The sequence below is a fragment of the Tetrao urogallus genome (genome assembly GCF_951394365.1).
Source record: "Tetrao urogallus genome assembly, chromosome: 2".
NCBI lineage: Eukaryota > Metazoa > Chordata > Aves > Galliformes > Phasianidae > Tetrao > Tetrao urogallus.
The window spans coordinates 18,170,355-18,186,827 of NC_136814.1; the positions used below are offsets into that span (position 1 = coordinate 18,170,355).

At 45.3% G+C, this 16,473-nt stretch overlaps 1 protein-coding gene across 6 annotated transcripts in view; it reads right to left on the reverse strand.

Annotated features, from left to right (window-relative positions):
* The window catches only part of MARK1 (microtubule affinity regulating kinase 1), a gene marked incomplete at both ends in the record, with an annotated part of 53,609 nt that extends 44,667 nt beyond the window's left edge, over positions 1-8,942 (reverse strand). For all 6 annotated transcript variants that reach the window (XM_079550564.1, XM_079550563.1, XM_079550562.1 and 3 more), the window contains one exon: positions 8,892-8,942. In XM_079550564.1, the coding sequence (XP_079406690.1) occupies positions 8,892-8,942 (51 nt within the window). The remainder of the gene's footprint in view (positions 1-8,891) is intronic.
* Between the last annotated feature and the right edge of the window lie 7,531 nt (positions 8,943-16,473).

The following is a 16,473-nucleotide window of genomic DNA, read 5'->3' on the forward strand; positions in this document are numbered from 1 at the left end:
ATTTCAAGTGGTAACAATCCTCTCTGCTTGTAACTCCAAAAAGAATCCCCAGAAAAAACCAACTCCCCTCAGCCCACCCAGAGCAAAGCATTCTTTCACTCCCTTTATCTGGGCAATTCAGACCATTCCTATACTAACATGCACCCTGGGATCCAAACAAAAGGATATTACTTGAAGGATAAACAGGAGATAGAACTATGTAGCTTTAGTAAAGCTTTGTATTGATTTGGGTTATGTCATGAGCAAAGCTGGAAGCGGTCCCAGAAAGGGTGAGAAGCATAAGGAAGTTGGCAGTGGCTACGCAAACCCAAGTACAAAAGCACTTTAGTAAGCAAAATATGGGAAAAACAAAGGGGGAGGGGAGGAAGGTGGTAAAATAGGAAATTACAGGTAGTAAGTCCAGCAACTTAATGAATGTGGGTTAACGGAATCTCAGACAGACGGATATCGGGATGCGTGTAAGAAAGCTGTTGTGGAAGCAGGTTTGAGATTATCACTAGGTTTAAAATGAATCTGACCAAGTAGACGGGTAATAACCATTAAGATTAAGGTTGCGGACAAGAGGTCTTTTCCACACAGAAAAAGGTGGCTGCTTGAAGATGAGCAAAAGATCATTCTCCTTACTTTTATTTCTATTTTTTTCTCAAGTATTTGCATAAGATGGAAAAGACGAGATCCACCAGCAGTGCAGGAAGGTGGGCAGCAGGCAAACCTCCGCCGGGCTGAAAATAGCAGCGGCTCGGGGTGACTCAGGCTGGCTCACCTCGAGGTGTGTGCCGTGCTGCACCAGCAGCCAGACTGGGCCCTCCCTTGGTAGCCGAGCAGAGGCACTGCAGGTTTTACCACAAGGTGAGCCTGGGGCACAGCCCAGCCAGCCAGCTCTGCTGGAGCCTGCTCCATCCAGAAGCTTGGCTATTTTTTCCAACCACATCCATCTAATAGAAGATAGCACATAACTTTGTCTAATTTTGTCTCCGCTTGAGATTTCAAAGTTATCATGCACCGCTATTGCTTTATAATATAAAAACAATTAGACTTTGTCACCGGTATTATTTCCATTACCTGCTTTTGCCAAAGAGTGCCATGGGCTACGCGGCAGCTCTGTGCATCCGTTGGGCTGTGCCATCATGGATGCACTACAGCAGCGCTTTCCATCAGGGGTGAAAAGTGCAGTTGCTCTGTGCAATCCAAGCTATCCACGTCACAGCTGCATTTGCTTAAAATACAGTGTTGTTGAATCTATTAACATTTATCATATTCTGGATATCATCTTCTGCTCTGATTAGCTTGTCTTATGTGCTACTTTTGTGAACTCCACGGGCTCCATGTTTAAACATAAAACAGGATTGTTGTTCTACTGACTGCTGACCCACCTTAGAGTCATATCAAACAAGCCAGACACTGCTCTGCAGTTAAGAAGATGTTTCAGTATAACAGGGCCACGCCTATTCATCTTCCCTAAGATTGCCCACACGTAGCCAGCCTTTAGCTGGACACTACAAAAGACAGAACAATTTAAAGAAAATTTTACTGCTCATTTTTTGAAAGTGCTTTTTGATTAGGTGTACATTTTGGAAATGAAAACAAAGAAAGTGGCTAAGGCTTACTGTAATCAGAAGTCCTCTTTCCGAGGACTGGAGAAGGCTCCAAGAAGACCTGGTAGCAGTCTTCCACTACTGTTCCAGTTCCAGTAACTGAAAGGGCCCAAAGGAAAGCTGGGGAGGGAATTTTATAAGGGCAAATAGAGACAGGATGAGGGGAAACGGCTTTAAACTGGAAGAGGGTAGATTTAGACTAGATGTTAGAAAGACATTCTTTACTGAGAAGGTGGTGAGATACAGGTACAGGTAGCCCAGAGGCTGTGGATTCCTCCCTGGAGGAATTCAAGGCCAGGCTGGATGGGGCTGTGAGCAACCTGGTCTGGATGGAGGTGTCCCTGCCTACAGCAGGGGCTTGGAACTAGATGGTCTTAAAGGTCCCTTCCAACACAAACCGTTCTGTGATTCTACGATTCCATATTCTTCCAGGCAGTCCTAAGAAACATGCAGACATGAAAAAATAGCCTTTTTTTTTTCCCCACAACACACTGTATTATTCTATTACGAACATAGGTTTCTATAACAATTTACACTACTATAAGATGTCCCAAACTTGAAACCGTTTATACACAAAGAACCAGGAGCCATAGGTATTAAGCACTTAAATGTCTAGCAGCTCAGCAGGAGCCTTTACAGAGTCATTTTCAGCATAGCAGCACTGATGTTAAAAAGGTGAAGTGCAGACACTTCTCACTGCTTCACCCAGTCCGCACCCAACATATCCCACAGGTATAGGAACGGCAGGAGAACAGAAGCAAATAACTCTTGCTGGATCCATATAAAAAAAAAAGAAAAAACAGAATTAGGAAAATTTGAAGGCACACAGACAATACATTAATTCTAGCAGAACAGAAAGCCTGCTTTCTATAATGATTTACAAGAACCTAAAAGTGGCAGTCCTGATAAAATGGAGAACTTTGGAATAGCATAGCAATCTTACTTTCTACACAGACATGCCAAAAGCCTATGCTTTCAGATTTTACATCAGGACATTCTATTGATTGAGCATTACAGTCTAAGCCATGGCACTGCTCCATGGGCTCATCCACTTCACTGCCTGAAAGGTTAATTGCAGCCCAGCTGAAAGCAACTGTGCAGATGCCTTACTACAAACAGGAACATATGGCTTTCAGGATAAGTTGGTGTTTTTAGTTAAAGCATGCTCAGTTACTACTTGGGTAAAGTAAGATCAAACTAGATCATCTGAGCCACTTGGAATTTTTAACCTCAGCTTCGCTAGGACGCCCATCAAAAGTCCACCGAGCTGCATCATTACTACTGCATGTTAAACTGCCTCAGATTTCAGTTGTGCTATATTCATTACACTGAAGGATATAAACGTTTCAATGGAACTCTCCTGTTTGCTCAGTTGTTTTCAAGAAATATTCAACTGGAGATCATTTGTTCTTAGCATAACACTACCTAGAGGGGAGCGGATGTTCAAGAACGAAGACCCAGAAGAATTACGAAGTCATAAAAAGAAAAAACAAAAAAATGGTTGATTCTGAAATTCCATTAAAATAAAAAACAAACAAAACACAGAAAGCAAGCATTGTGCTTCCAACAAAAACAAAATAATAGATCATGTCACGGCCACAACACAAATAAGCGGAGTTTGAAACACACCATTGTCTGCAGCAAATTAGATGTAATATACTTAATCCAGAGGGCAGCACGGGGCATAAACATACATGTATATGAACGACCACCGAAAAAAAAAGGGAAAAAGAAGAAAAGGGAAACAAAAGTTGAAGCTAAAAAAAGGTAATATCTAACACCATGGATAAAATGCTAGCTCTGCTTGAAGTGAACTTGAAGAGTTCACTCCAGTTGTTAGCAGGGCAGTTTCTAACAACTCTATTTCAGGGCTTCATTTGCACCACAGATTTTGAGCTCCATATTAACAGTAAGACCACCTCTGTCCTAATTATACACCAGTTCCTCAATGAATCTGCATAGAACTCTGAAGCTCTCTTAAAAGCAGTAAGAGCTCAAGGAGAGGTCTCCACTAAATTCCGAGAACAAGAAAATAAACCTGCATGTGAAAATACAAATTGCTGACCAAAAACAGAATTTTAGAGAAATCCCACTATTTGCACTAGAAATAAAAATGAAATATTACTTTGCTTAGAGTTGGAGCTGTCAATGGCAGAAATCAGGAACAGGAGCTCCCTCTGTTCAAGAGCAGCAATTGTCATAGCAGTAGCTTACCACAGTTACGGTGCAAACATTAATTTCCAATTATAATCAGGTACCATGGAAAAAAACAAACCCCCCCTTTACAGAAGATCGAGACAGTGCAGAGTTAGAAAACAAAAAGCCATATTAACAAAATAGCAATTCTGCAGGCTCAGGACAGGATGATGTAGAGATCCCCCACCCAATGCTGGCTGCAACTTAATCTCATTGTTCTCATCATGCATTTAAATCCACTGACCAAATACAGTTTTCAGAACAGCAGCCACAAACAATCTAATGCTACGTGTACCTGTGAACCTTCAAAAACCCACAAAGTGTGAAATGACACAAGCAGTACAACCAAACCACATTAACTCTTTCCAAACTCCGGCAACTTGGGTTGCTTTACGACACCTAGAAAAAACAGTGAAGCATGAAGCTAGATAGTACAATCATTTGCTCTAGAATATTTCTCTTTACAGAAAGGGGAAAGAAAAAGAAAGAAGATGTGCATCTCCCGTCCCACCTGTGATTCACCCAGAAGAGTAAATCCAAACTGTTAATAAAATGGACCTTGCTCCCTCCTTTGTGCTTTATGCTGTAGTTAAACATGTGCTTTCCCCACAACTTAGGAGCTTGCTCAAGACTTGAGCCAAAACCTAAAAAAATAAAAAATAAAAAAAAAATCTGCACAAAGGAAACAGAAACATTCAGACTGGGGGAACATGCCCTGTTTTTACCATTTGAACAAACATTCAGCCCAATGGAGTTCTTATGATCAAGGAAACTCATCATACACAGAAAAAAAAATACAGGCATTCTCCAGTTTGCGAAAGCCCTTCTCTTGTGGATAAGAAAGATACAGCTGTACTCTTGAACCCACAAGGCCTGGAAAGTAGGCCATCCTTCTGCTTAAGGCAGTGAAAGAAAGAATTCTTGTCAGATACTTTCTCCCACGCCCCCTCTGTCCAAATCAAAGCCATGTGTTCTTATTGTGCAAAAGCAAATCCAGGCAAAGAAAAAAAAAAAGGAAATAAATTAAACATGGTATAATTATTATTATCCGGACCTTATCATTCCATCCCATCCTCTCCTCTCTTGCCCTACTCAATTAGCTTCCCTCAGAAATGCAGCTGCCCTCTAGGCTTCGCTATCAGACAGCACCCTTTGCCACATCTGCTTTTGTTGCCACCTGAGACATCCTCTTTCCTGTCAAGCCTCAGTAGGGGTGTGCAGGTTGCTGCAATTACCTACATGACAATGCAGATCTCATCACCTCATCTCACCGTACTATCCTGCTCCAAGACTCCCCTCTGTCATGACATTGAATAACACTCACAAGGCAGTGGCTAGGTAAGCCAAAAGGCAGTTCCTACATTCGTCCTCGGCCAGCATCACCATCCAGCACTCCTGCCTTGGTTGTTGCTTCTTCTGCAGCCAACACGCAACCATGGCACACAGTGCCTTAAACTTTCTCAGAGGATGCCACAGCACAGTCACAGCACTATCTTCAAAAGATCGAATGACTTTCACTATCAAATTCAGCAAAACTCTTATGCCAAACCAGGAGACATTTATGCCAGAAGCAGCAAGCTACGGCATTCCCTGTACCACTTGTACCACTGGAACAAGTGGCATACAGCCCACTGCCACATCTCCATGAGTCTTTTCTTATACAGAACTCTCAAAACACACTGAACAGAATATATTACCAACACATTTCTTTTCTTTTGCTTTAATTCAAGAAGACCATTCCCAAATTTAATCACTGTACAGTACAATAGAAAGGGGAAAACACAAAAGCCCCTCTTTCCTCAATTAATCCCAACTCAGTGAAAACAAAAGAGCTGCAAGCTCACAGACTCGGATTCCCATCCCTCTCCTCCTGCAGCCTCAGCAGAGATGGGAAGCTCTGTTCACCCAAACTAACCCCAACTGCAACTGTCTGAATGCAGACACACTACCTACAGCAGCCTACACAGCGCTACCAAGAGCAAGCTGCAAATAGCTACATATACAAAATCAAAACATAGAAGAACATTTATTTTCTATGTTACTATTACCCCTCACTTTAAACAAAACAAAAAGCTGATAATAGGCATAAAAATAATCTTTACTGCGCTGCCTCCACCCATCAACTTCCCTCAACTTTCCCAACTAACCATTCAATAAGAAAAATGTTTGACAACTATATTTTGTTTCTTTAAACATAATTTTGGTGGAAGAGAAATAGAATTTCCAGTGAAAAACACTTAGAGACATCTGCATTAGAAAAATTAAAATACTGCACTGGGAGATAAAAGGGAGAACAGGAAGAGGAAAAAATGGGTGTGACTTTATACAGCACAGCCCTATCAGTTACACACATACTGACTGTTCCACAACGACCGTTCCCCTCCACCTGTTGTTTGCCCACTGTCATCAGCCCTCTTACCTTTCACTCCATCTTGCTGATAAGAGCTTATCAGCTAATCTGCTGCACGACCCTATTCCGTCTGGACTGCCTTCTGAGGGCACTGTGGCATACAAGGCACAAACAATTGTGGAAACCTGCACAGTTTTCACACATCCAGCCAGCAGCTCCCATGAATCTTCAAGGCGCATGTATTCTTACGACAAGTGCTATATCTGATTTCGTTTTTCTAATGTCAGAACTCATGCTTGCATACTCGCTGAGAAAAGGGTACACTGGAAATATATACACAAATGCATGTATTTTTTTTCTCTAAAAGGACGTTGCTGGCAGCTGCCAGAGGAGCAGGGATGGCAGTGGTCGGGTAGGTCCCGATGACTTCATGCAACGAACTCATGCCATGTGCAGAGCACAGCTGGACGCATCCGTAGGTTTGTACTCAGAGCCATCAATCAGCTCTCTCCGGGATCCAGAGCTACAATCTGTCCCTTGAGAGCCACACAATGGAGCAACACTTTTGAGAGGCAGCCGTGGCGGAGGAAAAGGAAGATCGCTGTTAACTGCATGTCTTCTGAGAGCTTCAGTAATAGAAGTGCTTGGGAATTGAAAATATGCACTACAAAGAGGGAGTTAGTTCACCGGGCCAAAAACACTCACGCTGCTCTTTAGCTCTTGCTTTCTCAGCCCTCCCTTTAGTTGCAAGGTCTCACCACCCAGTTACTACTACTTACTAGCTAACCTTCGTGCATCCAGACGGCACAAATGCTTTGCCAGTCCATTAGTGCTTATTAGTAGGAGGAAGCACATTAAGAGTAAATTAAGCGTCTCACCTCACTCTGACAGAGTCCATTTTAAACCAAGGGATTCTGCTGCTCTAAAGTCACCAGCAGGCCACCTTCTTCACCCCACATTCCTCACTTTAGCTCTGAGGCTGGGGAGCCCAGCAACACCCAAAGGGCTTCCTCGGATCCCTGCGCCAGAACCCCACTCACAACAGCACCAGAACTACATGGGGCAGATTTGGGAACTCACTGCTGAACAGCTCTTTACTGTTCATCTCACTAGAGGATTATATTCATTAGTATTAGGTTACAGACTTATACCAAGATTTGCAGTAGCAAATGCACAATTCTGAAGACTTCGATATTCTAACCCAATTTTAGAAGCCCAATGCCCTCTCTGAAAGAAGAGAATATATCCTTACCTATATCTAGCTGTCAAAGCAGACCATTCAAAATTAGCATGTTTTCTAAGTGAACTACTAACACGCATGTTTTCTAAGTGAACTACTAACACTTGAAGTTCTCATTTCACAGAAGTTGATGATGTTTGAAAATATTTCCATTTGCCTTGTGTAAAAATGCACTTTGCAAGTCTTATGTACTGTACTCCTGGTTTATGCATAAATATTTCTTATCTCCTTCTGCCATCTACCCCTCCTCTACATTCCTATATACATTTGAAATAGAAACTCATAAGTAACACATATCACTCAAATTGGGATCTTGTCATTTAATTAAATCTAAACACTCATTTCATCTCAAGGACTTGCGTGCATCCATTCTGACACCAACAGAGGAGAGGCAGCCCATGAACAAATAATGAGGACAGGCCAAGTGCATCTACTTGCTTTAAGTTTCAACTATGCTGATGTCGCCTTGTCAATTAAATTTTCACTTAGCGATTGAGATTAAAGCCTTCAGTTCTTTAACTACATTATCATATTTCTGCTACCTTCACCTACTAAAGCCTCTTCATATAATTCAATAACCCAATCAAGCAGACACGGCTTCTTCAGCTCGTACAGGCAAGGCCTAATGCTGGCCATAACCCCCAAACACCTTCTCCTGTTCTAACCTACCTCACCAACTCCCTTCGTTTCCTAACGATTACCTTCTACCCAACTAGAAAATGGGTAGAACCACACGTGAGACATTTCATAGGAGCGCTCCCGCACCTTCGCCTTCCCAAAGGCAACCAATGATATCGAGCGCACATTCCAAACATAACTCTTCTAATCTTGGTTCTCTCACCTTCACACCTCCCATGCTGCGCCCACTTAAGTAATTCCCACCAGCGGAAAGGACTAGACAAAGTCCAGGCCTTTAGAATTGGTTGGGTACTCTGCCTACCATGACAAGAGACGGGTTATTTTCCACGGGAAGGTCACGACAATGGAGAACAACACGACGCTTCAACTGCACCAAGCCCGGGCGGAGCAGAGGAAGAGCGCAAAGATGTTTGAGCGGAACACAAAGGAAGATCCAAACAATCAACTCGGGACATACCGAGGCCGAGAACACCGACAAAACACAAAGCAAACCAGAGGAAGGAATACAGCAACAGGAAAGCAGGAGCCCATCTCCAAGGTGCAGACCAGACAAAGAGCAGTACGGCCGGCCGGCAGCCTAACAAGCACGCAGCGCCGGAGGAGCCCGCAAGGCGCGGGCAGGCAAGGCGCGGGCAGGCCGGGCTGGAGGCAGGCCGGGCAGAAGGCCGCTCCCGGCGGAACACCGAGGCCGACCGCCCGTGTGCGCGCGGGGCGCCGGGCTGCGCTCAGTACATATAAGGGCAGGGCGGCCCGGCCCGGCCGAACAATGCGTGCCAGCAGCCCCGCGCAGAGCGACCCAAGGCGGAGGCAGGCGGCGGCGCCGCGAAGGCAGGGGGGGCGGCCGGCGCGGCCGGCGCGGCGCGGCACTCACGTTCTCCGTGTCCCGCTCGTTGACGGTGGGCAGCGGGGTGCGAGTGGACATCTTGTGGGCCGCGGCGCCGCGCCCGGCGCGCTCGGGAAGGCCGCCCGCTGTCGTAGGCCGCGGCCGGGCGATGGAGGCCGCCCGCTGTCCCCGCCAGCAGCGGGGCGCTCAGGGCGGGCTGCGGGCCTGCTGCCGGCCCCGCTAGGCGCCCGCCGCCATGGCCTCGCCCGCCGCGCTGCCGCCCGCCTCGCCGCCGCCGGGCTCCGCGCAGCTCGGCCGCCGGCTCCTCCTCCTCCGCCCTCCTGCCCGCTCAGGTGAGCGGCCGGCGGCGCAGGGGGGCCGCGACGCCTCCTCGCAGCATCCGGCGGCGGCGGCGACTCCTCCCTCCTCCCGCGGCCACTGCCCCGCTCTGCCTTCCCCGGCTCTCTCCTCCTCCTGCTCCTCCCCGCCCCCGGCCCCGCAACGCAGGGAGCGCAAGGCGGTGCGGGCGGGCCGGGCCGGCGGTGCCGTCCCCGAGGGGCGGTGAGCCCGGGGAGGCGGCCGGGGCGGCCGTGCGCTGCCTCGGAGGGGCCCCTCGGGCTGCCGGCGTTGGGGGCGGCGGAGGAGGCCCGAGGAAGGCGGGGCGGGACGGCGAGGGGTGTGATGCCCGTCCGTGCCTCCTTATTCCTGGGGAAGGTCGACGCTCAGACTTTGTGGAGACTTGTAAAAGACTGCGTCAGCATCTGGGTGAAGCAAGTGGAGTGTGAGTGCCTCTGAGTCAGCCCGAGCGGAGCTGCAATCCAATCGGCAAGACCAGGCAGCGCATCCCTCCGCCCGACCCGCACAGACCTCAAGCACTCCACTGATGACCTCATGTGCTTAAAATTAGAAACATGCACACATTTTTTGTCTTTGAGAAGTTGCTAGTGTTTACGTGACAGCAGCTTGCGCTATAAAACCAGCCAACCCTCACCAAACTCTTGATCTGGAGAAGCAGAAAAGCTCACGACCCCCAAAACCTAAAGACCAACGTGCCTGTATTTCCCTTGCATTTCTTGATATGTCAAGGCTTTTGAAACTGGATTTGTAAACATGTTAATAAATTAAGCAAACAATCCTTGATCTCAGAAATGTTTTTTTGGAAAAATATTTTGGAATGCTCTTGTTGCGTTGCACACCTATCATCAGGATGACCTGGTGCACTTGTGAAAGGAAGTACTTGGTTATTTGTTACCTATAAATGTGCCTAGGTTTGGCTGGTGTAGTTCTGGAGTCATTCAGGGAGTGTCCCCACAGCAGCTCAAAGGACACCAGAGCTTTCCAGATGTTTGGGAAAGCATCTTGGCCACTGACACACACACAGAGCATTGCTGCATTAGCAGGGCAGTGTGGCTGGGCTGTCTGAGCACTCGTCATCATCTTGCTCTGATCATGTATGATGAGTCTGTGTGGAGCATCAGAGGTTCCCAGCCAGTCCTCAGCCCAGAGCCTCCCAAATCCTTTCTCACTACTGGCACTGTGAGCGGACCTTTGGGGTTCTTCGTTTTCCTGGGAACAAAATCAGCCAAGACTGAGTTTACTCGGGATAAACAACCGTGGTCTTGTCAGCAAGCCAAAACAAGTTGTTGACAAACTGGCTATTAACCCAGTTTGGTTGCTTAGCTCATCAAAATGCGCTCTTATTCCAAATAAGTACAAGGCTGTGTCTAGGGCTGTGCGTGGGGCCTGGCTCAGCAGCCTGCCTTGGTCACCTCTCCCCGCTGCCAGCCCACCACAGTATGGATCTGTCTGTGCATTTGTGGTCAGGGAGGAGAGCAGTACACTCAAACATCTTCTTAATGCAGTCAGTGGCACCGCTGGCTGAGAGAAGGCTTAGAAAAACTTCCTGCCTTGCCATTTGAGTATGTTTTGGTCAGTAAGTTGTATGAACATGTTGGTTCAGCAGATATTAAAAGTATGTAATAATTCTTGTTATCTGCAGACCTGCTCTGCAGTTGTTGTGGCTGGAGTTGTTACTGTCATCATCTATAGCTTTCACAGTAATAAGGTCATGCAATCTTGCAGAGTCTTCTGCTCCGCTCTTGTTCTGCCATTGCACGTTCTCTGTATTTTTCCCAGAAACGTCACTTTCATTTATGACCAGACAACTCTGCTTAGTGAAGAAATGAAGGTGTCTGTCAATTCTCTAGGCACTTGTCCCTCCCAAGGGGAACTCCGGCAGTGAGTCAGCTCCAGCTTCTTGGCACGCAGACAATGTGGACTCGTTGCCTTCTGCCTCGTGGAAACGAAGTCCAGGTGCCTTCTCCTTCTGGAAGCCTGCCGTCTGCTGCCAAGGCCCACTTCTTTTTGTGTTCACAGGGTTGTGCTGGATGGGAGCTGTGCACCCAGGTGAGCGCAGAAACTGCTGTCTCCTCAGCTCCCATGTGGGAGCTTTCTGGTGTGTGTTGAGCGACTGGGTTGAAATTCACAGCTGGAATGGTTGATGTTCCACCACCTTAACCCTAACAGAATTCCATCCACAACTTTACGAGCAATTTCAGAGACAAATCAAATTAAATTTTGCCCCCAATTTTTTTAATTTGATTCTCAGCAGCAAAAGGAGTCTCAGAAATAACACAGGAAAAATTGGCCATTTCGATGTGAGCAAAACAGACCTAAATTTTTGCCTTTTATTATGCCAGCATATCTACTACATTGTGAAAAATGAAATGAAATACCTGAAAAAAAGAGGGTGCTGAGAGACTGGAGGATGAAGTTGCTAAGACACAGCTTGAGAAGTCGTGGCAGTCCAGTGAAGTTCCCAGTGACTGGGAAGGGGGAAACATAACCCTCATTTTTCAAAAGGCAAAAGAGTTCTCATTTCTTTGCTCATTTCCGACTCCTGAGATCATTACAAACTACAGGTACAAGGCTCCATGGATTATTTACTTTCACACAAGAAGATGAAGTTACGTGCATGTTGACTTTTTAAATGCATTATTAGTTGCAGTCAAGATTCTGATTTTGCCTTAAGAATCATGAGGAAGCATATTTTGGTGAAAAGTTAAAGTATAACTTATCCCCAGTACTTTCTTATTCTTGTAAGTCTCTAAGGAGTCTACAACAGTACTAACAAAATCGATTTTTCAGGAAGACTACCTGAAAAAGAGCTGCACCCCTCAGGAGCGAGGCGCCAGGACAGTTTGCTTGGTTGTCAGTGGTGTGACACAGTTGGCAAGAAGGTTCTCCCTGTCCCTGGTCAGGGAGTTTCAGCCTGATAGACTGAAAAACAGGCAGAGGATATAAATGGGTTGTATATCGCTGAAGATCTCTGTGCCGGCCTTTAATAACCATTGCTAAAAATAACCAGTTTCAATTGTTTCCTGCAGCTTTGACATCTCATCTTTCTCATGACACCCCCGGTCTTTACAGCCACAGCCAACTTGCCACATCTGAAGAGTTTCAGGAAGGAAGCTAGCAAGCCACTGTAGGCGCTGAGGTAGAACCGCAGTGAGACCCGGGGCAGCGGTCATTGCATGAATTTCAGTGCTTGCTTTCAAAAAAGAAGGCACTTTCTTAGTTGCTGTGGGTTTCAATAGTGATTTCAAACTTGCTTTTCTAAGAGATCATTTTCTTTCTTTTATGTACCTTGAGTTTAGATTCAGTGTAATGGAAGAGGAGGTAAGGCTCAAATCATTTCCATGCATCAGCGCTGTCACCATCCTTTTTGATAAGCATTTTTGGAAATAATGACTTTCTTCTGAAAAAGTACAGTATATTCCAGCAAAAGATAATAATGTAAATGGATATTTAGATAACAGTGCATTTGAATTATCATCTGTATCACCTTTTACCAGAAAATATTCTTTTGCTATGAAAGTAAAGAGTAAAGTAACTATTTAGAGCAGGGACCTGCACGACTTCTCTCAGAGCTGTGTCTGAGGCTACTGCAGGAGACATAATGTGCCACGGTGTTGGTGTTGTGAAGTAGAGAAGCTTCCCTGGCTGTTGCTCTCTGGAGGAAGCCGGGACAAAGGAGACAGCAGACTCTGTAAGTAGCCCTCTGAGACCCTCTGAAGGCAGACTTGAAACCAGATTTAGATAACCCCAGGAGATGGGGCAGGATGGCAGAATGTCTGCAATAAGATGCCTGGTGACCTGCCATTGATCTTCAGGGGGCCATCAGAGCCCAGAAGTGGGGGAAGAGTTGGGAAAGGCAATTAACCTAAGTGGTCACAGATGTTCTCACTCTGTATCTGCCCTCTGCGGAGTTCAGTGCTGCAGTTTTTGTGGAATGACAAACTCTGGGTGCTAAATGGAGCTGCTGCACCTCACAGGAATTAATTTTTTTCCAAAGGTTCGTGCTGCAGCTGTGCAACAGGAGATTTTAAATGCAGAAACACGTGAAACTATCATGCAGTAGACCTGTGTATTCAGATCCAAACTAGAACCTGTTTTGTCTGAGGAATAATTGCAGGTTTTGATATGAATTAATCCAATAAATTATTCTAAAAATGGGGAGATCTTTATCAATTGCGAAGGCCCAGTGTAATCCTCAGTGAATCTGGGCTCATTTTCAGCAGTCCTTTCTCTCCCCCTCTTTAAGCAGACCAAAGAAGGTGAAATGAAGATGGAAGAAGATGTAAAGATTATTTTTTGCTTTCAGGTTTTAGCTAAACTTCTTACTGAAAGATTTAAGTGTATGTGTGTGTCTGTGTGAGTGAATTTATTTACTTATTTAGGACAACTTTTATTTTACTATTTCTTATTCATATAATATCTTGTTTGGTTAAGATTTTATTAGCTTATTTGGATAAGTTACCTTGCTGAGTGGACTGGGCTTCCTTTTTTATTGAGTCATTCAGCTATTTCCAAACATCTTGAGATTTTGGGTACTTTATTTTCCACTTCTCCCTGAAAAAACTGCAGTATCCCAGCATTGTTTTCTGCTGACAGCATTAAATTGGCAGAAGAGCTTTGAAGATAATTGACAAAATGACAGTATAGGATAAAATGTTGGAAGGAAACGTCTGACACAGGCATTCTTGGACTTTCTAACAGTTAAACCACAATGGCCTGTTGAAATGAATGAATTACTCCCGCGAAAGAAAGTAAATTTTATCCCTCCCAGAACTTGTATATGGAACAAAATGGCAAAGAACCGCTTACAGCAATGAATTGTATGGTCTGTGTCTCACAGCAGGCTAAAAGCTGGGCTGAAATTCATGCAGCCTGCTCAGAGGTTATCAGGAGCAGAGAAAAGCCATCAGACATCTGTAGTGGCAGCTGAGCCAGAGCTGGCAATAACCTTGCCTGTCACGGCTTCAGTGATGGATGCAAAGGGGGAGAGGTTTCTAGAGGTCTCCTTCAAAAAGCTCACAACATTGAGCAAGAAAACACATTTCTGCCCTGAGCCTTGTTGTCAATAGGATCTGATCCTGGACATTTTAATGGCACCTAAGTTTCATATTAAATTCAAATCCCACCCTGAGCTGTGACAAATGACCCTGAAGGGCCTTTGTAACCAGTGCCATCGTCCTGCACAAACACATCACCTTGCACAAACACACTGTCTTGCACAAATGCATCTTTCTGCACAAATTACCTTGCTTGCCCGGCCCAGGAAAGGAGGCAGCACGGAAACAGATACACAGGCACGGAAGGCAAAAAAAGAAGCACAGCATTGGATTTAATGCTCTAAGTTAGCCAGAGAAGAAAGAAACAATGTCAACACAATTTCCAGAATGAGCTAAAAATATACCTCTTGGTTTATTTTTAGAGTGCCATGCTATCCAATAACAGTTCAGCTTTATGGCATGTAGAAATAGGATCCAGATTCTGATTTTGGTTGTATTGCTGGAAGTGCTCCATTGACTTCAAAGACACAATATTTTCACCAAAGTAATTTGATCAGAATCTGGCTGTAGATGTGTTGTTCTTCATGTGATTCACTTACACGTGAGCTTTTGTGAGAAAGAAATCTTTCAAAGAGCAATGTACTGATCTGTTTCACAGCTTTTTGAGGTTCAAATTATATGATGTGTCCTGAAAATGAACAGTGCTATATGTATGCTAAGCGTTGTGACATATTATATAAATGCATAATGCCAATCATGCTATTTTCATTCTTGCCCGCAGCACAGTCATTACATATCTGTAGTAGGCTGAAATGCAACCAACGTTGCATTTAACAAAAGTAATGGATTATGTTTGTATATCGAGTTGTTAGGTGATCTGCTGCTTCTTACATCTAGGTCACTACTCAGATCTGCCAGGGTTAAGCATGGCCACTCATTGCTGTCTGCGTGCTTCTGCTGCAGCAGAACTTGTTCCCCTCTGTAACTCATCAGCTCTGGTCAGATCCAGGGAAAATGCTTTGTGGTGATCACGTGGCAGGAGGAAAATGCCATTCTTTGTTCCGGAATATCCTGTTCAAAGCACAGCTGAGCAGCGCTGGTGACAGGGGTGTAAAATGAATTAAGGACACACAGCTGAAATATCATCACAAGCACTGAAAAGCTAACTAAAATAGGAGAGAGAATGTTTAATAAGCCAACGGTTATCTTAAGATAGTAGTTTCTTTTTTACGAAGATCCAGCATGCTTGCCATGAAACGTGGAACAGAAGGTCCTAGTAAAAGACGCAAGCCCAACTTCGAGAGCACCGAAGTTTATTCCAGCTGCAAAAACATGTATTCAGTTTTTTTTCAGGTTAAATTTGTATCTCATGCCTAATGTTTGTCATTGTTCCTGCACTGCTGATATTTGCCCCACAGAAGCACATTAAAAATCCACCCAACCAAATCTGAAGGCCTTCCGGTCCGTTTTTATGGAGCTCTTTCAGGGAACAAAGACTGCAGTTGTTTCAACCTCATGGATACAAAACAGCTGAGCATGCGCCCTTCCCTCTGATTTCCATGGCAGACGTTGCTGAGTAAGGGCTGGCTGGGCTGCTGACAGCCCATGTGGGAGGAAGATGAAGGTGCAGGAGGATGGACAGGCTGTGGGAGCAGATCCCTTTCCTTTCACACACATGGGAGTGGTCACGGAGCTTCCCTGCCGCAGCAGCCTCTGAGGATCCTTGCACAACTCGGCCTGCTTTAAGCTTTTAACAAGGGTGTAGGAGTTCAGAAAAAAATAAAAATACCTCCCTTCCCACAAGAAAAAAATTAATTGCAAAGGTTTGTTTTGATGTAGCGTGTACAATAAACTTGAATTGCCGAAAGTGAACCACACGGTTGTGCAAGTATCTCTTTTTTTCTTTGTTTTTTTTGGTCCTACTTTTCATTCCTGGTTAGCTGTTCATTTTGTTTTGCTCTCGGAGAAGGCATGCTGCACACTGGATCCCAGTCCCAGGGAGGCCAATGGCAGAGTCCCTGGGGCCGCTATCACCCCAGGGCTGAGACAGCTCCGCTCTGCTAACCCTGCTGGGGCTGCCCCATTACACACCAGCAGACAAACTGCTCCCTGTCATGTCCAGTCCAGACAGCCTTCGCTGTGATTCATTTGTCAGGCAAGGCAAGCATTAATGCTGAGTAATAATACCTAAATAGTGCATGGAGATAGGTTCCACTCTCCTTGTAACTGTGTTACTAATTATGAGTACTGCTTACTTCTTATAACACTCATCTGTT